The sequence below is a fragment of the Diadema antillarum genome, unplaced genomic scaffold (assembly GCF_040938485.1).
Source record: "Diadema antillarum isolate AM-2024a unplaced genomic scaffold, OU_Dant_1.0 seq00000698_RagTag, whole genome shotgun sequence".
In the NCBI taxonomy this organism is placed as follows: Eukaryota; Metazoa; Echinodermata; class Echinoidea; order Diadematoida; family Diadematidae; genus Diadema; species Diadema antillarum.
Window position 1 is genome coordinate 53,099 of NW_027271603.1, and position 22,408 is coordinate 75,506.

Here is a 22,408-nt window from a genome sequence, read left to right on the forward strand (position 1 = left end):
GGTGATGATGGTGATGATGATGATGATGATATGATGATGATGATAATAATAGTTAAAAATTACATTTGTAACATGCATAATACAATGTTTCTTAGCTGTTGGACCGTGATTAAACAACACATGAAAATATCACCACACACTGGGATACGTACTACTATCTTTTTTGCACTCAATGTACTCAGTACATACAGCAAAGTGGCAGAGTGAACTGATAGATGTTAGTGCAGTTACAATAGTCTCAGTGTCAAATTGCGAAAACAACATCTCACAAAAATGTCTGGGACGTCCTCATTTGTGAAAATATCTGTAAGCGAAAGTGACAGCTTTTACAGTATTTATATGTGCTGTAACCAGATGATACTTTCTCCACAGAAATGAGGCATGGGACCCTGGTCCATTCCAAGGCATTGTTCTCTCCTGCACGGATACTGTGGCACAGAACGTTGAGCTGGCCCCGCCCTTCAAGCGTCCCCGCACCAACTCGCAGCCTTCCAACCCATTCTCCCTCCATTCCAGCAAGGTGGCTGAGTCCAAGCAGACCTACGCCTTTCTGTCGCTGACGTGGACCAGGGCTCTGGGGATGTCCATCGCACAGAAGATGTTCGGGGGCAAGTTTGACAAGCAGGGGCACGGGGTGACCCCCAGCGATGAGTACGCCAAGCAGAAGCGCTATGTGAGCGAGGTCATTCTCTCGTCCCGATCGTTTGACCTGATTGCGTGGTGCCCGGTTCTGGCAACGGCTCTGGAAGTCTTCTCTTCATCTCCCTTGGAGAGGAGAAACAAACAAAAGCTGGAGGATGGTTCCAGTGGCAGAACGGCTGTCCATATGGAAACCATTTCAGAACAGAAGGAGACCCTAGCACCGGGTGCAGCATCTGACGCCATGTCTTGGCAGAGTGTATCCCAGCGGTCAGCCAGATCCCTGAAGTCTGTCAAGTCCATCAAAGCAGCAGGGTCATCCCGAGTGTCCACCTGGCTGACCAGTGCCTCTCTGCCCCTCCTCTATCTGGACTGCCAGAGGATCAGGGCTTTTGTGCCAGCAGGACCCTCGGCCAGCGTGGAATCCAGACTAGACCAGGACCTCTTCTTGTTCCAGGTCTCCCAAATCTCCCTTGTACCGTACGCTGACAACCCTCTTCAGAGACTGGTGGTCAAACAAGATATCTTCAGGTATTCATCCACATTTCCTTGACATCGAGACTTTTTGTCCAGGACATTGAACCTTCTTTTCACTGAGTCTAGTCTCGTATAGTGATCACTAAAAATTATTTGTCCGTAAGTTATTATAGTGGACTTGGACAATAAAGCACATGTGTGTTTATATGAAAATTGCTGAAGTGTATAATAACCTCAGATAAGCTTCATTTGTGTGTACAGGCTCACAGAAAGCAGAAGCAAAATGAATAGAAGCTACCTGCAGATCTAGGATTGAGTTCCTGTACATTTTGACCATTTTGTCACATTGATGCTGCATAAGAGTTACTGAACACTCCCCCCCCCCCCCCCAAAAAAAAAAAAAAAAAAAAAAAGAAGAAGAAGAAAAAAAAAAGAGAGAATTGAAAAAAAAAAAAAGATAATTATTTGGAAGTCCCTTGCACCAAAGTAAGTCTGGTCCAATTGTTCTCTGTGACTGTCACAGCCCCAGCATGAAGCACCACCAATATGTCATGTTAGAGTTCACATTATTTTTATTTACAATCTGTGACTTGAAACACTGCTCCATTCCTTCAGCGAGGCTTTTGAAATGTTGATTTGAAGGTGTGAATGATAATTATTTCTGGAAGGTAAAGAAGTATTGAAGAAAACATGAATTTAAGTTGATGGAGGTACTATTCTTTACCCCCAAAAATTGACCAGGAAAGCTGTCCATGCTGGCATCACCCAACACCCTGGGTCAGAGGTTGAGGACAGACAGTACCAACTGGACATCCATGGCATTGGTGTTAGTGTGACCTCACTGGAGCAGGTCATACGAGCCTCAGAGCAGGACAAGGTCAAAGCGAGGTCAGGGGTCACGCTGTCCAAGACTCAGAACCCAGCCCTGGAGTGGAACTTGTCTCTGCCAAAGTAAATAGTTCTGTCATATTTGGGTAGTCTTATTTCCTTTTGAAGTATTTCAAGTTCAACATGTATTGAAGGTTTTTACATGTAGTGCCTTTCATGTACCTTACAAAGGAAACAACTTGACTCACTGATAATGTGCAGCTATGGCTAGTAACACCTTTATAGTATTCAAGTGTCCAAGCATTTTAAACTGCTTGCATATTGGAGGTTCAAAACATGCAATATGTGTCTTTTGTAAGATTGTTTCAAGTTTGATATTTTTCATTTTTTCTAAGATCTTGGGACAAACTTTACTTTGATATTGTAAATGCTGCCATAGGACTGACCAGTGTGCCTCTGCTTGCAGATGTAGTTCATTTTTAGACAACTATATTTCATGGCATTTTCTCCCAGCTGACAGGTAGTTTATTCACATTTTGAAGCTTGGTATAAACCACTTCAACCACTTTGCAGTAGGTAAAGTGTTTTGGGAAAAGTTTTTATGTTTATTAATGCCATGAAGAAACACTAGAACTTAGACTTGAGAAACATGTTGTGTTGCAAATATTGCTCAACAACTTTGTGTTGTTGTATATTTGATGTACTCGTTTCCATGACAACCCCACAGACAAGACCCAGAACAGGTGCAGCTGACCCCAGTGGTGCAGGAGTTTGACCTCCGCCTGGTTGTGGCACCAGCCATTGTCATGGAGAAACAGAGGCCAGACAGGAACAAACAGATGGTAGGAATATCTCCCACTCATATGTCTGCTCAGGATGATATATAAAATGCATGCATATACAGCCCATCCTCTCCTATCTGGCCTCCCTTTATGTGGATATCTCTATAATCCAGATGTGATCTCGGCATTATTTTTTTTATCTTTTTTATTTTTTTTCAATCTAATGATTGAAGGGAAAAGGAGGATTTCAAACTCAAACAAAATTCTGCACAAACTCACATAAATTGCATATCTCATTGCCAACAAAATTAAAATACATTCACATCTAATTTTCATGTAAATAACATGCATTCAGACATTCATTACCTCCAAATCACTGCAGAAACATTGAGCATATTACTAGAGAATTCTGAACGCAGACCAGCTGACGAGGATGTGATATATTCACCCAAAATTGATACATGTAAACTGTATAATGTAACTACCATTGGGTAGGCAGCTGCATGTGTTAAACATTGAGTCTCCCATATCCTTCAAAATTCTTTATACAGTTGAGCGCCGGTCCCAACATGTCCGGATAGGAGAGGTTGGACTGTACTCAAGAGTGTATTTGAATGCATATGTTAATGAGATCATTTACATGTCTTTTGTTGACCCACAAGAATGGTATATATTGTAGTTACACCTATCAATGTTTGAAGTGTGTGTTTTCTCATTGTGTTTGCCCAGGTTGTGATCTGTGGTCACTCTGTAGAGTTCCATGTGACCACCGACATGACATTCTACCTGGGCACCGAACAGCTGCACCTGGCACAGAGGGTCCTGGATTCAAACCTGCTCAGTCTGATTCCAGACAAGCCTTCCCCTGCTGACCAGACCCATCACAACAGCGCCTCCAGCTCGACGAAATCCACCCTGCTGGAGGACAGCGGGTTAGGGAGTGAATGCTACCTCCAGTCTCCGGCGGTGGAGAAGATGGAACTACCACACCAGACTGCCACTAGTCCCCCCTCCTCCCTCAAACCCGCCAAGCTGGTTGCCGCGGAAACGGGAGGCAAGCAGTCAAAGAATAAGTCGAGACTGAAAGGAGTCACACCCTGTGACTTCCTCATCACAGGGAGGAAGATGACAGTCTTCCTCTACTCCAGGGATATCCCGGGTGGGGCACCTGAGACTGGTGAGTCTCTAGAACTAGCAGAATGAACCATGAATGAGATGTCAAGATGTGACTAATGTATTGAAACGAACTATGAAGACAAAGAACAAAGAACTGACTAGTTATCAGGATATGAAAATTGTTCTTTGTTCTGGGTTTGTTTTATTAAGGAGGTCATTTCCTCAATTTTGAGCTCTTTATAGTTCATATGCCCCATCTGCAAACCTGAAAATTAGATTCCTTTCGTAGGATGGTATATTGCAGAGGTAGATAATTTAGACCTTTCCTCAGAATGATAAAACTGGAAACTTCTTTTTGATTGAGGGGGAAACAATACTGTAGATTTCCATTGAATTAATTTTGAACCATTATTCTTGGTTCAAAAGGTGAGCATATTCTTGAGGGACATTGGGTTAGTTTTTCATTTCTTTTTTAAAAATCTCTTTGCCGTATTACCCTAAGATCTTGTACAAGATGTTGGGAGACATTATTCTTCAACCATGTAAAATTTTGTGACCTTTGCAAAAGGGATATATGACATTTAAAAGTAAATGAATTGTTATTTCTCTTTAGAAGAGAGTATAGACATACAGCAAAGAAATTAGAAATCTTGTGATATATCTTCTCTCATGCACAGCATCCCCAGGAAAAGACGACGTTTCAAGCCAACGTCAGCCAGCGTCCATCAGACCATTCGTCCAGCTGCTTCTCTCACAGCCATCCTTGGTCGTATCCGTGGAGAAGGAGAAGCAGAAATTTGAGCTCTCCGTTTACGACTTTACGGTGGATGGCGCTTCAATGAATAGAGAAGTTCAAGGTATGATATTCTCTTGTTGGGCTCGGTTTTGCAGACATTTGCGTACCTGAATATAAGAAAGACCCAAGTCCATTTGAGAGAATTTGAAGAAAATTTAAATAATCAACAAATAACACTCTAATGTTTTTAGGATTTCGTTCATGAGAATATGTTTACAAACTGAAAATTTGAATACTGTATACGCCAAGTATTTCATGAGGTTTTCATAATCACAAATTTTGCGAGTTAGGTGCTATTTGTGAAATTAAAGGCATGTGAAAATAAATGACTCTGATCCTGATATGAATGTGATGCACATATATACATTTCTCCGTTCAGTACAGTACTCCGAGATCATGAATATAACCACTCGCGAAATCGTTGGGAAGTCCCGATTTGCTAAAATTTAGACTCGCTAAATATATGGCGTATGCAGTAGTCATTTGAATGTTTATATGTATTTGCATTGCTGATACTTTGCAAGGGGTCTCCTGAAACAATAGCCAAATTTGGACTTGGGTCGTTACATGATACAAATACCAAGCAAGATCAGAATAAAGGCATGAAGTTTGAAAGTGGGTTGCCATGTCATAGTCCCACGCAAGTCCAATCAAAACCTCCTCTGTATGTCAAACATTGGTAAAACAGCATCAGAACAGCAAACATCAAATTTCAGATCAGCTTTCTGCTTGCCTGTGTTATCTGAAGTGGAAATACAATGTAGATACTTTCTTTCTTGTTCTGATTTGAATGCCTCAGTGGTCTCATGGTCATATTACGATGGAAACATTGATCTCTTCCTGTGAATGTTAGTTCTTGCCCTCTATTTAAAGGGATGGTAGAGTATTGGTGGAGATTAGGATTTGGCTTTAACTTTTTGCGAGATTAAAAAAAAACACTTATGAAATAATACAGAATATACCATTCTAAGAGGAATTCAAAGTTTATTAGTTGAAAATCGGTTTTGGAATGGCTGAGACATCCAAAAACAAAGTAAAACAAAGCAATCATAATAAAAGGTGGGTCCCACCTTTATTAGGATTACTCTGTTTTGGATAACTCGGCCATTTCAAAACCATTTTCTGTAAAATAAACGTTGAATCCTTCGTGGAATTACATTGCTCTTTCATATTTAACAAGGGATTTCTCATTATTTCACCAAAAAATTTTAAAAACTGAAGTTCTTGTGTTGTTAGCAGTTTTACTTTATAATGTTTGTCCGCCACATTTTCTTCATGATCCTGTGTTAATATTGCTACAGTGTTATTAACTGCTTTGAACTGTGGCTTCAGTTCAGTTTTATCTTGTCACCATTCAACAGAAAGTATGTTGGAACAAGTGCAAGGATATGAAATGAATGATATTATACAAATGATGCACAGGATAGAGTGCGTTAGTGTAGGCGTATAGTGCACTCGAGGGTATTTACAATTGTGAAACATGCACGAGGCAAAGCCGAGTGCATGTTGCACTACATTGTAAATACCCGAGAGTGAGCTATACGCCTCCACTAACGCCACGAAATAATCCTGTGCGTCATTTGTTTTATAAAATGGGTCGAAAATTCGAAAACTAACAGCATTTTTCAGCGTTTTTCACGTACCTTTGTGGGTCAAGACGTCCGAAGATGTTTGTCCCAAACATTTACACACGTCGCACTCGGAACTCCCGCACATATAAGTATGATGGGGGGTTGGGTTTCCGGACACTTAAGTTCCCGCATGAAAACTTACTTATTTTACATAGAATATGCACCCTTTACCTTAAAGACTTGATATAGACTCCTCATATAGGCCTACTAGACAACATACGCTGAAAACGGCATGAGAATTAACCTGCTAAATCGTTGGATTTGCCCTTCAAAGTGACTCGATGTACGCGTCCGGTCCCACAATGCTTGGTCTACTGTACACTGTACGTATGATACGTACGCCACACATGTTATGCACAAGCTAGGGAAGAAAGGCCGGCCGGCCGGCAGCCCGAACTAGAAGTTGTTTACAGGATTGAACAGCGCGTATGCATGCAATTCAAAGGAGCTGCCGCGCGCACAGAGATCGGCAATAGGATTTAACATGCAGTGCAATGGGACTGAGTAACCAAAGCACATGTGACTCATTTCAGCGCTTCCTATTGGCTACATTCTTGAACCCATTTTATAATATACAAATAGTGAATGGGCACGAGTGCGATGGTACAAGATTTCGCACGAGGTGAAAGATAGAGGTGCTCTATTCAATGAGGCAAAGCCAAGTTGAATAGTGCGCCTCTTTTTTCACCGAGTGCAAAACCTTGTTCCATTGCACGAGTAAAGACCATACACTATTTGTTTTATACAACACCTCGAACGTCAACAGATTTGGTCCACGCAGATTCTTGAATTTAGCGCAGTAATGGCGACTATTTTCCGTGAAAGATGAATGAGTAGCCGCACAGTCGCAGTCACCTTGTACATACGTACACGAAACAAAGTTGTTTACAAAAATGAGTGACAAAAATATGCGCTTGTAAGCGCACTTGTAATTGTTGAGTGCGCGCGGCAAATGTTTGTTTATTGTGACATCAGAGCCTTGCGATGGAATAAAACTTTGGGTCAATTTCGAGTTTAGCACGGGAGTCAATGGAAATGGGTGACGTCAGCCATGCACTATCCATTTTTGCTCAAACAAAATTGCACGGCTGGCAGCCAGAGCGTGCGATGGAACTTTTCCCTAAATGTAATGTAATGGGCAATCGACCAATCGGATAGCTACATTCTAAATAGGTGTTGTATAAAGATAATTGCACGTATGCCACTCCTTCCCTGCTTTTGTATGTCAGCTGGCAGTCTGCCACAGCCGGGAGACTTTCCAGTACCCTGGTTTGAGACGTGTCCAGGCATGCCAGACCCAAAAACTGGTGTCAGACCATCTCTCCTCACATTCAGCGTCACAGACTTCATGATGCAGAATGGAGGTAAATATGACCTCAAGCTCCGTAGAATTTTAAACTCAAGATCATTACCAGTTGCAGGATGCATGCATCCCAAATTGCTTACCTTCAACAACAACATATGATGACATTTGCTTTCATATAATCTTAGATTCAAAATACAAACTACACACAAATGTCTATGAAAATGTGCTATCTGTGAGATCAGCCTACATAATGTAGAATCTTTGGTCCAAGGAAAAACTTAATGTCACTTGATGTGAATGCAATTAGCTTTTCTACAAATATTGTTGTATACTAATTTTGATATTGATAGATCATATTGCTGAATTTGTCATTATTGGTGCATTATTCTGACAAAATCAAACTAATGGAGTCAAAAGGGGCCTGAACTTTTGATCGTAACAGAATCTTCGTCAGAGGCAAAATGGCAAACAGGCAGGGAAAGCAGTCACATATAAGGACTTCACACAACAAGAACAGTCAGGGGAAGGCTAGGGACGCAGAACAAAGAAAACAAAAGGAGAGGGTATAGGAGGTCATAGGCAAGGAGCCCAACAGGTATTACTAGGGAGGGGGATTAGAGCAGGAGGGTGGACAGACAAAAGGCAGAGGAGGGTCAGTAATGATCCTGAGGACCAAGGGGGCAACCATTGAAGGAAAATGATGAATAGGGAGGCAACATCAAACAAGATGAGGAACAATAGAGAGACAAATGATAGGAAAAGAGTGAAATAGCAACCACATGAGTGAAGGGGTGGGGCCTGAACAAGCAGTGAGTAAACCTGGAGTACAAAGAAGAGACAGCAAAAAATGAGAGTGAACCCATCCCTTTTGTTTTCTTTGTTCTGCGCCCCTATCCCTCCCCTCCCTGTGCTTGTTGTGTGTAGTCCTTATGATTGCTTTCCCTGCCTGTTTTTTCTTTTGTTTTTGTTTTTGTGGGTGTTTTTTTTGCTACATTGAGACCGACTAATGCTAAAAATCACATCTTTTCATTGCCCAGTGTTTAATCTCGGCATCCCTTTCTGCAGAGGGTTGATGGCGTACAAACTTATATCTTATTGAACTTTAGTTCAATTACCACATACCTAATTTTTCTTTACCTTTCATACATTTAGGCTATTTCTGCACCATTTGTCCATGATTTTAATCTGTCTGTGGTGAGGTTGACTAAATAATGCTTTTGAAGAGGAGAAAATTCTATAAAATCTAATAGTTTTCTTTTTTTTTGTGTAGTCTGGCAGTGATGGTTGTTAACTTTATGACAAGGATTGGATTACTTTTCATTGACTTATGTACAGCTGCAGTGAGGGTGCTTGTGAAACGTCCAATCAAGGTTAACTTTAGCCTGAGCAAGGTTGACCAGGCGAGGGCGTTCTTGAAACGGCTTCAACCAGTCAAGAGTCAGAGGACCGAGGCACCGCAGGAAGTGGAAGAAATTCAGCTGCTCACAACCCCTAGGGATGGCACCAAGGCTGTTGGGATCAGCCTACCAGGTTTGAGAACTCCTGCAACTCCTTTTTTTTTTCCAGGGACCCTCCAGAAACATCAGAAACTGCTTTGATTTAGTGATAAGGCAAGCATGTTGTCAGCCATATCTGCCGAACTATCAGAAGTGAAAGTCAAAATGCCTATGGAATGCTACCAATAGTTTTGTTTTTTGTAGCCACTATTCCTTGTGATTCTTTTCTATTCTCTCATATGGCACAAGGTATCTGGTTGATTCCGTTTGCGGACTAGTGGTAGTGACCTGGGGCGAACCACGAGGGGTCGGCATCTTTTGGCCTTTTTTCTTGTGTGGGTGTGAGGGTGGACCACTCAGCAGGTTGGCACACTGCTCTTTGCTATAAATGAATGAAGGTGGATCTTTTACATCCATGAGTCGTGACTAACTTACACATGGACCTCCATTTAATGTCCTATCTGAGGGACAGAGTTTTTTGCCTCTTACTAGAGGGGATGGTGTGTTTACACACAACATTGCTCATCTTGACTCTGGAATCGAACCTGGGTCATTTGTATTTCGATGCAGACTACTGCCCATGCTATTCCATGTGATAGTGCTGTCTTTGTTTATAGAAGGCTTGTCTGCCTGTTGGTCTCTGTGTAATTCTGTAACTATCTTGTATCTTTATTTCTTTTGTAAAATCTGTTGAATTTGCTTTTAAATCTTCTGGTCAATATTCTTTATGTGTTCTGCAATATACTGTACATGCATTTTCATTTTTTTTTTTTTTTTTTTGTATGTCTCAGGTCTTCAGGGCAGCCAAAAGGAAAGACGAAAGCCTGTAGATCGCTCAGCTCCAGAGGGCGTCCTTGAAAACTTAATGATGCTGTCCCATATTCAGGATGTCCTGTTCACCACCAGCCAAGTGGTGGTTGTCATGGCAACTCTTCCGGACCCAGATTACCCCCACATTGTGGCATCGGTTGGAGCAACAATGATAGAATCAGCTGTAGTTTTCAACAAAAAAACAGGTACGATATGATTTATATGCCCATAATCCACTGTCATTTTGAATATTTTTGACTTAGTGGTATAAAAGCATTCAGCATTTGAGTTGATGCTATGTTTGTATTTTTTTGCCATTAGCTTCGTGCGATATTAGCCGGAGATTAAAGAATTTATCTAGTTATTAAAGAACGAATGTGTCACATGAAACCAAAAAGCAAAGTAACTGCACTGACCTACAATAATATGCCTCCAGTGGCTTCAGATGATGCTTCGGTCAGTGTGTAATGGGCACCAAATATATATTGTATTTAACCTACTTATATCTATCATGACCTAAAGATACAGTATCTACATTATCTTTGAATGAGATGAAAATTTTTTTGACAATTCATATTCATACGGTATTTGCGAGATGTATTTGCCATTTTTATATCTTGTAATGTCAAGCTCAGACTAACCAGTTCATTGCTCTCTATAGATTTTGAATGCCAGTAGTCATTGACAAGAGGATTAGTCTGGAAGTTTGATTCTTGTTGATCGTCAGCTGGAATGCCAGCAGTAATTAGAAATTTATTTTATGTAAATTGTTGCCCAGTTACTGTAGACCTGTGTCATAAAACAAATAATGCACAGTTGTTGGTTCAAGCAACCACCAATGTATGATATGTGTTCCCTCACAGCTGAGTTGTTTCATGCAGACAGCAGCGTACAGCTCTGTGACCTTGCCCTCAAGACATCACTTCAACACAGGACAAGACCTCTTGTTGGACCTTTCAACTTTGACCTGCACCTGAGAACCAACCACGAGCCTCACAGCGCCAGCGAGATCAGCCCTTTGCTTCCCAGAATCTTTGCTGACCTGGACATCAAACACATTCCTGTCTATTTTGGTCAAGAGCATCTGAACTGTTTGAAAATTGTTGCCAGCAGGCTCTCACAGGCTTTCCTCCATGATGAGGCTGGGGTTCAGAAGAAGCAACCACCTGCTAAGGTAAATTCTAAGAATGATAACATTGAGTATCCATGCTATTTCCACCTTGGCAAGCGCAAGTGCAATGCTATACAAAGCCTCATTACTAGTCAAAATAGAATATAGAATAGAGCAAATGTGGGTGGAAGCAAAGAGGAACAAAACCAAGAAGATTTGACATAAGAAACACATATATTCTAATTGTATGCTTGTTTTAACAAATGTGATGTCAAATGGGGGATGTTGTTTTTCTTTTGTCCACAGGTTACTTTTAATTAGTAAAGTGTTTCATCTGTAGATGCTCAGACGACTTGCAGACTGCAATTAAATCTTTCCTCCTTTTCTTGTTGTTGTAATCACCAGAAGTTCAAGATGAAGCCAGGTCCCTCGGTAGCTGGGAAGCCATCTGACTTCTCTGACTTGGTTGAAGATGATACAAGCGATGAGAATAGAGATGGAGATTGGGAGTTGGTTGGGGCAGCCATTGAGTATGAAGTTCCTGAAGGGGTGATCCAGGTAGAGCACAAAGATGACCTCCGTACAGGTGCATTTGAGTACTTCACAGATGGTGAGTCTTGAGATGAGGCTATTAAACCAGTACAGCTGCTAACTTCTTCTTTTAATGATAATAGTAATACATTCTACGTGTATAGTGCATGTTTCGTAGTAGTCTCTATTCTCTCTACAATTAGAGGCATGACTTTTGATAATCAAAGTTATGTAAAAATAAAAAATAAAATAAAATTAATTTGCAATATCTTTTCCAGCAACTTTGTGAATGATGTGTGACACTTTTTGGGAGCTGGGCGCCTTTGAATGTTTCTACAGATAAATGGCGCTATACAAATGCTGTTTCATCATCACCATCATCATCATCAATACTGCAAATAATAAAGTAAAAACCAACACTACAAATAACTACCAAAATATTGTTGAAATAGATATGTTTTGAGTCTTGTCGTGAAGGTTTCTGGAGTTGGTGCAGTACAGACAGAGATGGGTTACTGCAAGTGTTTCAGAGGATGGGAGCAAAGACAGAGAAGTAACTTGAGCTGTTGTACTGAGTGTTGAAGCAGGAGACATGAAGAAGTTATTAGTGTTAGTATTAATCAGTACCCCACCCCACCAGCTCTGCAAAAGTATTCCTTGCTGTTCCCATCCCAATTGCTTCATCCCAATTGCTTTACATGATTTGGTGAACAGTGGAATATGTATCAAACATGTAGCAGTTTTTCTCATAATCCATTCAGGCTCTTGTCACTACCCTACCCCAGCAGCAAAGTTCCTGGTACCAACATTGATGTCTCCTTGCATGCCCCCTTTCATTTCTAGGCCATACGGATGAAGACATACCCCTCCCAAATGAGATCTACTTCACCCCGCCCTCCCAAGAGGCTGGTCACTGGGGGACAATGACGTGGACATACCCAGAACCCAGGATGGACATCGGTTTGACCATCACTCCAGTACCCATTTCCAATCCAGACAAACAGCCTTTTGCTAGGACAAAGAAGGTACTTCTTCTATGTAGGAAATTATGAGAGCCACAATGCTACGAATTGTGTTTTTTTTATGGCAATGTATGAAGAGCTTTATTCTCACTTACACTTTGCCACTTCTGCAATTTTTTGTTGTCTTCTGTGCAACTATTCACTTTATCCAATGAATTTTGCCTGATGCAAAAGATGTAAGTGTTGCATTTACAATTTGTCCATTTCCAAGGAAACTCTCCTTAGAAACGTCCTATTTCTTCAGTCCTCCAGTATATTTCAGTCAAATCCACGCCTTATCTCTCACCACCCAGATTCCCTGTGTGCTTCTGAGCTACGAGGAGTGCAGCCAGAAGTTCCGGCCAGTGAGGGAGTTCTTTGTGTCGGAGACGCAGCGCTACCACTCTGTGCAGACGATTGAGGAGAGCAGGGACTTGGTGGAAGACATGGCGGCCTACAGCACCTGGAGAGTCATGCTCAACTGCAGCTTTCAGTCGTGAGTAGCTTCTTCCCTCCCCTCTCAGAGGGTGTGGTTCTGTGGGTGTGGCCTTGTAGGTGTGGCCCTGTGGGTGTGGAAGGTGTCATATTACCCTTTCAAGAAGATTTTCATGTGAATAAATGCCACGCTATTGCAGATTTGTTTTCTTTGGACAATTTTTCAAACAATTTTGCAACAAGCAGGGAATTGACCTTTAACCTTTTGTGACATTTTAATGAGATGAGGCGGTAAGTTAGAAAGCACCTCTATTCATTTCTTCACAATTTGATAGTCACTATCTGATTTTGTCTTCCACACTTCACTTTGAAATACAAATTTCGAGTTGTTTTTTAGTACTTTGTCCATCTCAAGTGGCTCCCTTGTTGTTTCTGTAACCCCCAGGATGGCCCAGAGTGTGCCCATGGATCCACCAGGTCCAGATGTCATCCTTACACCGATGGCCCTGGCTGCCTCCATGCAGTTTGATACCATCTTCGCCCCTCGCTTCATCCAGTTCTGCCGACTGAACATCACAATGAGTCTGCTGGAGATCAGACTTGCCAACCACCTTAGTCAGCTAGGGAAAGGTGGGTAATCTACCACCGTTTTGGAGACTGTAAAAATTGTTATTTTTACATATAGATATTTTTGCAAATGAGGAGGTCACAGACATTTTTGCGAGGTGTTTTTTTTCATGATTTGACACCAAGGCTATCATTTATGCACTACTAATGCCTGTCTGTTCTCTCTGCCACTTTATGCTATCAAGATCAAAATAATGAAGGTATTTTCGTGTGTTGTTAAATTTTTGGCTCAACAGTGATTCATGAAATTTGCAAAAATTCTACCCTCGCGAAAATAACAGCTTTTGCAGTATTTCTTAACAATTCTCTACCATGATTTATCTTGCAGCCACTCCAGAGTATTTAGCTCCCTTTACTCCCGATGATGCCACACCCAATGACCATGAGTTCTTGGTCATCAAGATACCTGGCAGCCATCTTGTTGTGGAGAGCTACGGCGGAGTGCACGCTCGCACTCGAGTCAGCGTGAGTCCAGATTTGTATCGTTTTTCTTGGATGAGTACCCAGTGTCTGCAGACACATGCACTTTATTTAGATATGATGTTACAAGACTGTATTTGTGAATTTATTTTACATTCATATTTTTTGCCTTTTTTTAATATTTGTAAGCAATCATGCATTTAGGCTGTGATTCCTTTTCAAAATGAGAGAAGTATGTAGTTGCAACTCTGTGATGATTTGGACACAACTTAAGTTTTCTGAATGTGATTGAAAAAGGATTACATATTGATCATTCTCCATCTTCAAATATTTGTATGTTATAATGATGTAAATATCAATCCATCTCTGTATTTCTGTCGATCTGTCATCCTATCTATCCATCCATCTTACTTCCAATCTTTGTTGTTGTTGTTGTTGGTTTGGTTTTTTTTTTTTTTTTTTGGGGGGGGGGGGGGTGGTGATCTGTTGTCGTAACACTGCCGTGGAAGTCAAATGAGCTTCAAATATATACAATGCACCAACCAGTCATAAGCCAAGGCAAGAATATTAGTATCTCTTGCCACTCACCAGGGGCACCATGTTTTTATGTGTTCCTGCAATATAGGTTTGCTTGAGGTAGAGTGTTTCAAGTTTTGTTTTCTGTCCATTAGAACTCATTTCTTGGCTTGATAGTGATATAGGGTATCTTGACAATAAGGACTTATTACTAATATTGGCTGAGATTATTAAAATGATAGGAAAGACCCCAGGAGTATAGTGTGTCAGTGTTGTGACATCAAAATACAGTGGTGCAGCTAAATACAATTGTAAGCATGTAAAATATAGTTGACAGGGGTGTTCCTTGGAATGTTTTGTAGAGTAAATCTTTCTCAGTCTGTAGTTAAATGTGATACTGTTGTATTATGCTCCTCGCAGGGAGATACAGAAATTGCGGCTGACCTTTTGAACTATGGTGACCTGACAATGACCCCATTGTTGGAGCCTACCAGCGTCAGCATTGGCTACAGTTTCCGTGGCCTGCGAGACATAGAGGGCACCCTAAACTTTGGGGACATGACTGTCATGGTCGGTCAGTGCACAGTCCACACACTTTCCAAAGCAGCCGAAGGTTGGGCACAGGTTGGTAGCCTCCAAGAGCAAATTACAAAGACCAATGTGATGTTGTAGTATACAAATAATGCACAGGTGGGAGTGTATTAGTTGAGATACTGTGAATTTAAGGGCATTTACAATGGTGTAACATGCACGACATTGTGAATACCCGAGAGTGAGCTGCATCTCCACTAATGTCAAGAACTTGAACCTGTGCATTATTTGTTTTATAAAATGGTTCTATGAACTATTTTTCATTTTCCTTTATCGGTAAATATGCCCCAGTCAGTTACATGTAGAACTTACTCAAAAGCCAGGATGTCCAAAGAAATGTTCCAAACTCACTGCACACGAGCTTAGAAATTGTTTACAGAAAATAAGTAATTGAGTGCACACTGCAATAAAAAGTATGCAATTCTGATGTTAGTGAGCATGATTATGGCAAGCCACAACTAAATGAACAAAGTCTTATATTTGAGCAATTTCTGCGCAATCATTATTACCGGTCATTAGTACAAGGTCATTGGTAAAAACTTAATGCCTGCTGGGCATGTCATAGGCAAGATGAAATACAGGTCACTTGATTGTTCTCAGTAAATCATTTGATAAGGATCCATATCACCACTTTATATCCTCAAACAACTCATTCTCTAAAGTGCTTAAATGATTAGCACAGGAACTTTACATGAATTCCTTGTTCTTCAGTAATGACATCCAGTTTGATCTACTTTGCCCCAATACTGGTCAGCTGTTTCAATGTGTTGTATCAACCTGTTTTGGAAATCCATGTCTAGAACTTCTATATCTCTTTAGCAAGATTTTTATGTATTAGGGTGTCATGCTTGTAATAAGTTGTTGACTCATCATTTTACAGTACAATACATTTGATATCCACAATAAATTCAATACATGAATTTCCAGAACATGAAACCGGAGGTAGACCGCCTCTTTTACGGCTACTACATGATCTGCAATGCCACCAATCAGAAGCTGCGGTTTGGTCAGGTGCACACAGACGAGTCGATTATACTCCAGAGTAACGAGGTGCATGAGTACAGCTGGCGGTCCCACAAACAAGAGAAACAGGCAAGTACTACTACAAAGGCAGACATTTTTGCGTGCATGAAACTTTCACAAATTTTGTGAGGAGCCAAGATTCGCATAGGTAAAATGCATGCAATACTGTTTGTCTGCACAGTGCGTTGAATGGTAGTGGTGCTTCCTGAAAGTTTCATGCTGCGAATATTTCTGGTTTTACAGTATTCTTCTCAAAGCGTAGAGTGACAAATCACATGAGAGGTGTGCCAGGGTGATGCTGTTAGAATTCTTCATAAATTTCATCCATTTGGTATAATCTCTTGGTTTGACTCATGTCTGACTAATTAAAGGAAATTTACCAATGTCATTATATAAGCTTAAACTTTTCAAAACTTATGCAATTTCATGTTGGTCAAACATTTCTTTTTTGTAGATTAATGAAAGAGCACTTGACTTACTTCTTTCAGAGAGCAGGGGAATAACATTACCTTTAACATTTGCCCATAACAAGTTGGAGGAATATGTACTTATCATTAAAAAAAAAAAGATATTTTGTGGCATCCTCTAAGTCTTTATATTTTCTTTATATCGTAGTCCTACAGTGTTGTTACCAACTGTTGTAGTCTTCTCATCAAGTGATGGTGGTACCAAAACTTTAAAAATGCATTACTTTTTAATGAACTGTCTGATTCTCTTCAAACTTCACTGATGTTTACAACGAATTTTGCTGTAGTCACTCAATCCACATATATATGTATTTGGGTATCCCTTTAAATGGCCTTTTGTATGAAACTTACACAAAACTTACTGTAGGAGCTTCATGTCTGCATGGAGGGATGGAGAAACTTCCGCTGGTCGGAACCATTTGGCATCGACATGGAGGAAGAGGAAACATTAGTACGGATCCTGCATAACAAGAATGAGACAGCTACACTCTTTATCCAGGTCAGGAAGACATCAGCCATGCAGCGACAGGTGAGTCAGTCACACACTGTGCAGAACTCACCTACAAGGACAGGAGAGAGCATCATGTCAGGACGACATCCAAGGCAACCAATGTGTGTCTGTATGTGAATGGTCACCAAGTGTGCTGGCTGGGTTATAGGTAGTAGAGTTCCACACTGAGTAACAAAAATATGGTGACCTTTTTTGGGAGGGGGTTACCAGTATCTGGTGACTACTAATAGCTCAGGATTTGGAATCCATCAGGCTATGTTGATATATGTCAACGCTGACTCTTTTATCATGATTATATATATGCAGTGCTATGGAAAGAAATAATGATACCTTTGAGTTTACAGTGTTAGGCCTTGCTGACATAATCAAAATATTTAATGTAAATACAGTACATGTACTTTCAATATTTATGTACTGTTCAAAGACATCTTTTTTGGTCTGATAATGTCTCCCTCATCAGAATGAATCAGTACTCTAGAGTAATATCATATCACGTAAAGTTATTGAATTACAGTTTGTTTGTGTTTTTATGTTTTAAGTGATGAGCTGTTACAACTATAGGGTATGTTTAATTATTTGAGACGCTTTGTGATGGGGATTTCTTATTCCCTGTTTATTACTCTTAATGTACAATATTCCTTTCAAAAATATGTCATTTTTCTGAGACGTATGCATACTCAATGTCTTGCCTTCATGGTTGAACTGAATTGAATTGAATAGAATTGAACTGGATTGAATTGAATTGAATTGAATTGAATTGAATTGAATGAAAGGAAATGAAGTGGCCTGAGAATTGAATTGAATTGAATTGAATTGAATTGAATTGAATTGAATTGAATTGAATTGAACTGAATTGAATTGAATTGAATTGAATTGAATTGAATTGAATTGAATTGAATTGAATTGAACTGAATTGAACAGAATTCAATTGAGTCGAGTTGAAGTGAACTGAATTGAATTGAATTGAATTAAATTGACTTTATTTGCATCATAACTTCTGTCATCCAAATCAGGTCATCTTGTCAGGACCACAGAAGTTTGCCAGCCAACTGTCCATACCTCTAGATATCCAGATTACCAGAGCCTCTCATTCTGCACCCCGGACGGACTCCACAGAGACCTCCATCATCGCCCCTTTCTCCTCCCTACCCACTCTCACCTGTAGCGATGAGGACATCACAGGGGTCAGGGTCAAAGTTCAGGGCTCAGCCTGCGAGTGGTCCGAGCAGTTTGCCGTGAGCGGAGAGATGAGTACCAGCGAGATGGTCATCAAGGTATGTCCACGTAATCATAGGCATTCCCAGATTATGGGTAATACAGCTGCTCACCAGGACTGGCAGACATGATGATGATGGTGATGGTGGTGACGATGGTGACGATGGTGACGATGATGATGTTGATGACGACAATGACAATGATAATGATCATTACGATGATGTTGAGGAGGAGGAGGATGATGATGATGATGATGATTATGATTATAGATTACTGTAAATTGAATATCATCAACTTTGCATAAGAATATAATCAAAATAAGGGAGGAAGGAGCTGAAAATAAAGTAAATCCATTCTGAAATGGAAATCTGACAGTCTGTTGGAAATATGGAAAAAGGAAGTGGTAATAACATATTACAAGTCATTTTTAGAAGATTTTTGAATCTGTTTGTCATAGTCAATAGGAAGTAATTGGGTACTATAAAAGTGGACATTTTTGCACGCTTCATTCAACATGAAACTAGCACAAAAATTAAAGCATACAAATTTTGTGCTTGTGATAAAATTTTGTGCTTGTGATACGTACAATACTATCTCATACTTTGATTCTGATGAATTAAACTACAGGAAATGCAACTAACCCCCCAAAAAAATTACACAAAAACTTTCCACTCTTTCAGCATTGTATGTTCATGATAGCATGCTTTGTATCTCATACATTTACAATGAAATATGTATCTACAGCGAGGGCAGTAAGCAGAGTTATAAGTCTAAAACTGATGTATGTATAGCAGCTACTCCCACAAGAAAATATTAAAGCACATATGTTATAGCACTTTTCTAGAAATAGTAACGTACATCACTACAGGTATGCAGCTGCAAAATGCAATATGGGTACATCTATCTTGTGTGCAACCTCTCAACAATGTACTTTGATGCAGAACAAATTTGTATCATATCTACACAGGGTTACCTCATAAGTGTTGTTGAGGCTTGACATTTATGTCTGTCTCTCTGTTATTATTTGTGTGACTGACATCGTAGCCAGATATTCTCACATTTGAAAACAATTTATTTCCATGCAGGTTCCGTTTGAAGATGGCAGGAAGTTTTACTTCTGGTGCCAGATTTCTGCTTTTGTACATGGAGACTCTGTGCAGAGACTGGTTAGTGCACACAAAATCTATTTGACTTTTGTTTCCTATTAATGAGACATCATGAAACCTAAACTCATCAACTGCAGATTTTAGCAAGTATACATCTTCTGATTGTTGCAGTACATAGCATTTATTGTAAGCTTCGGACAGACAATTGCCATTGACAGTTTACTCTGATACATACAGTGTAGGTAGGGCCAGAAGCTCAAATTCACATATGCCAGCATAACATCGCATGTCACTTGCAAAACTTCTGGCAAGTACCTTTGTCCTTTGGGTATAGAACAGCTGATTACTTCTGTATACATGTGTTTCCATCTTACAGCAGTCAAACAGGATCATCCTTTTTGTCAAGGCTGACAGCTGAGAAGCCAGCTGTTGCTTTTTATGCAGTAGTCAATGCTGCTTTATGCCACAAATACTCCAGGTTTCATGAAAATATTGTTTTCCCCAAATTGTATATACATGTATATGCATGTCTGTTGCAAGAAAGGTAAAAGTATGTTTTGTTTTTTAATCCGTTTAAAAAAAAAAAAAAAAAAATTTTCAGCCCTCAGAAGATTGCAGTGGTGGCTACAAGGTTGGACTCCCTGTATCAAGGTAGAGGTCTTTTCTGCAGTCCCTTGTCCTCAATTATAGAATAGAGATTTGACTTGCAACTGTCAGTTAAAATTAAGACTTCCTGTGTCACATCTTGTTCCTTTCTTTGACCCCTCCCACTTTCCCAGGTTCTTTTCAGTCCACTGTTTACCATCCAAAGCCACCTTCCGTTCCCTCTCACCATCCATTGCCTTGCTGCCAGGGGCAACCACAGCCAGACTGTGCAGGTCAAAGGTCAAGGGTCGAATGAGCAGCTCTATCAGATTCCTCCCATGGCGTGGTACAACCTCCGGTTTGCGTCAGGGTGAGAAAGATTATTGTGGTAGTTCTGACGAAACTGTTCATGTATATGTTCTCACAAACCATAACATAAGTAGACAGTGCGCTTGTACATGATGGGAAATGGATACTTTTTTAAAAACATTCATCATTCATAATTATGTTAATCTCATGAGATAGAGTATATGTGTGATCAAAAGTTGGTTTTCATTGCCAAGACTTAATAATAATTACATATATTGGAATTTTCCAATACAGTCAAACCTGTCTATAGCGACCACAAGTGCTCCTATAGACAGGGTCTTTGACATGACTTTTCTCTGGGATGGGGGGGGGGGGGGGAGGGATTTGTTTAGTGGCTGCATACAGCAGGTGGTCATTTAAACAGATGGCTGCTAAGGCAGATTTGACTTTTCATTTCATGGAGTTTAGCTCTTCCAGGATCCACGAAACCATTTCATGAAATTTATAAAACTATTGCAACTACCATTCTCAGAGCATAATTACTTTACCAATTTGGACAAGTTGCTTCCAGCTACTGTAAATTTGTGTGCTCAAACTTGCATAATTCCATTTTGAATTCTGTGAGCAACATTCTCCACCAATTGGTATTTATCCAGCAATGCCAGGTTATACATACTTTGAATTGAATTTTTTTCATCTACAGTATTTGTGCCATATTTTCACATGCATGCCTAAATGTAACTGAAGTGAAAAATTTGTTGTCATTGTATGGAAGTCTGCACTCATGAGAATGAGGGCAGAAAAGCTATGTAGGTTAGCATATATACACTGTACATATACACAAAATATTAATACAATTGTTGGTTGTTCCATGGTAATTTTGATCATCATCTTACACTTCAATGTGAGCCTTTTCAAGAGTATAGGGACCTATATAATTTATGATGTGTTTGTGATATCAATCAAGACTTCAAAGTTTGATAGTAAATATGATTCCCTTGATATGAAATATGAATTCTGTGACCAGGATGGAAGCCACAAGCACCCAACCAGCTGTGTGTGTCTCCACAGAGATGTTCCCAAGCATCACCCAACAAAGAGAGGAAAGTGTGGGACTAAGGGCCATTTCCTTTTCTGATGATGATGACCTGTCATCCTCTTGGCCGTACAATCATCCTGATTACACCTGGTGTGTAATTTTTCATTTGTGTTCAAAATCTGCTCCCAAAGAATGGTGCTAATTGCTAATACTTTGAATTTTCAGAAAGTAAAGTTTATAATGATGTGATTGTAATGAGGGTGTCTTTACTCTATTATATTGGTAATATAACATAATCAAGGGTAAGCCAAGTCAGTGTAATTCTGTTTTGAGATTGTTCATGGTCATTCTATCTATTTCTAACAACAGCTTTGTAACATCGATAAATGTGTGAACAGAGCCATATTCATAGATATTTCATTGTTAAGTCTTGTGAATGTTGTGATGCTGTAGTAAATTTTGTGATAGGAATTGACATAATTTTAGAAATCAGAGAAGTGGATGAATGACGTGCCTTGCACATTTTTTTGCAGCTCCAAACACCACTCTACATCTCTCCACCACATGGACTTTATACCTTGTTCTGAAACACCCGGACACCCCCAAACGAGTCTTCAGGTTGGGATGGTCCAGCACAGGCCCTCCGTCAATACCATACGCATAGAGGTTATGCCCTGGTGCCTGTTTGTGAATGAGTGTCAGATGGACGTTACCATTCTAGAGGAGGGGGGAGAAACCGTCAGAGTGGAAGGAGGGACCACGGTGGCACCACCAAAATACACAGTGAGTAAGCCCTTGACCAGTGATATATCTGAACAAGTCATTGGGTTGACTGGTCAAATGTAAGAGTTGGTTAGCACTTGAAAAGAGTAGATACATTATTAGTACAATTGTGGTTCAGATGGCACTCTGAATTTATGTAATGGAATGAATGTAATGAATCACAAAAAGTTACTATGACAGAAAACTTTGCTTTGTTAGAAATGCTGCTTAACAGATTTGCATCTGCCAAACAGTATGCAAATCACTAAAACTACACA

The 22,408-nt window shown here is 40.1% G+C and overlaps 1 protein-coding gene across 1 annotated transcript in view; it reads left to right on the plus strand.

The window, feature by feature from the left end:
• Positions 1-22,408, plus strand: part of LOC139737669 (intermembrane lipid transfer protein VPS13B-like) — a 66,541-nt gene that overhangs the window by 20,545 nt on the left and 23,588 nt on the right. The window contains exons 19-40 of the mRNA XM_071648345.1: positions 373-1,170; positions 1,858-2,067; positions 2,672-2,786; positions 3,456-3,903; positions 4,535-4,699; positions 7,499-7,633; positions 8,911-9,105; positions 9,863-10,087; positions 10,745-11,055; positions 11,398-11,602; positions 12,367-12,548; positions 12,839-13,020; positions 13,405-13,589; positions 13,915-14,051; positions 14,943-15,146; positions 16,041-16,205; positions 16,971-17,132; positions 18,128-18,388; positions 19,415-19,495; positions 20,215-20,390; positions 21,357-21,518; positions 21,902-22,151. Of these exons, the coding sequence (XP_071504446.1) occupies positions 373-1,170; positions 1,858-2,067; positions 2,672-2,786; positions 3,456-3,903; positions 4,535-4,699; positions 7,499-7,633; positions 8,911-9,105; positions 9,863-10,087; positions 10,745-11,055; positions 11,398-11,602; positions 12,367-12,548; positions 12,839-13,020; positions 13,405-13,589; positions 13,915-14,051; positions 14,943-15,146; positions 16,041-16,205; positions 16,971-17,132; positions 18,128-18,388; positions 19,415-19,495; positions 20,215-20,390; positions 21,357-21,518; positions 21,902-22,151 (4,954 nt within the window). The remainder of the gene's footprint in view (positions 1-372; positions 1,171-1,857; positions 2,068-2,671; positions 2,787-3,455; positions 3,904-4,534; positions 4,700-7,498; positions 7,634-8,910; positions 9,106-9,862; positions 10,088-10,744; positions 11,056-11,397; positions 11,603-12,366; positions 12,549-12,838; positions 13,021-13,404; positions 13,590-13,914; positions 14,052-14,942; positions 15,147-16,040; positions 16,206-16,970; positions 17,133-18,127; positions 18,389-19,414; positions 19,496-20,214; positions 20,391-21,356; positions 21,519-21,901; positions 22,152-22,408) is intronic.